Source organism: Penaeus monodon, chromosome 15 (genome assembly GCF_015228065.2).
Source record: "Penaeus monodon isolate SGIC_2016 chromosome 15, NSTDA_Pmon_1, whole genome shotgun sequence".
Classification (NCBI taxonomy): domain Eukaryota; kingdom Metazoa; phylum Arthropoda; class Malacostraca; order Decapoda; family Penaeidae; genus Penaeus; species Penaeus monodon.
The window spans coordinates 33,456,405-33,456,990 of record NC_051400.1 but is presented as its reverse complement, the minus strand read 5'-3'; the positions used below and the strand labels follow the sequence as shown (position 1 = coordinate 33,456,990).

Below are 586 nucleotides of genomic sequence, written 5' to 3'. Positions count from 1 at the left end.
ACTGATTAAAGTTTACTTCTAGAAGTTGCCACTCTAAATATTTCATATAAATGAAAACTTTTACATACAACTGTATATTTAAAACTGATAAAAAAGACAATAAAGAAAAATCAATTAGTATGCGTAAAATGTTTCAGAAGCTGTTTTTCTCATTATTAGCCTTTAGACATTAACTTTCTATTATTCCTGACAAGCGAAAATAAAATCTTACCAATGTACAAGAACACTGCCTTTTGTCTGGGCTTCCTCTATGAAATTAATCGCATCCTCAAAATGTATCAAGAGGTTTTCCTGAGGCAAATCATTTGCTACTCAAAAGAAAAATAATATAAAGTAAGAATTATGAACATTATTCACATTTCTAACTGATGCAACACATAATTCACAAAGGTTTATCTACAACACATATAATTTATTTAGATACCAGAAAAAAAATTTCATAATATGAACCTTTGATAAAGAGAAAGCTCATGCCAGGTAATGATGTGATGCTTGTTGGCAGGGGTTTCGAATCCACTGTGAGGATGTGCGAAATGAAGTGTTCCTCCAGACATTTTGGCTCTGTTGCAGCAATCAAATTTCCTGT

The 586-nt window shown here is 31.2% G+C and overlaps 1 protein-coding gene across 3 annotated transcripts in view; it reads right to left on the bottom strand.

The window, feature by feature from the left end:
• LOC119581973 (dual specificity protein phosphatase MPK-4-like) overlaps positions 1-586 on the bottom strand; it is a 4,384-nt gene that overhangs the window by 1,882 nt on the left and 1,916 nt on the right. For 2 of the 3 annotated variants that reach the window (XM_037930157.1, XM_037930158.1), the window contains exons 3-4: positions 451-582; positions 212-308 (exon numbers count right to left, since the gene is read on the bottom strand). In XM_037930157.1, the coding sequence (XP_037786085.1) occupies positions 212-308; positions 451-582 (229 nt within the window). The remainder of the gene's footprint in view (positions 1-211; positions 309-450; positions 583-586) is intronic. The other variant, XM_037930159.1, reaches the window with a different exon arrangement.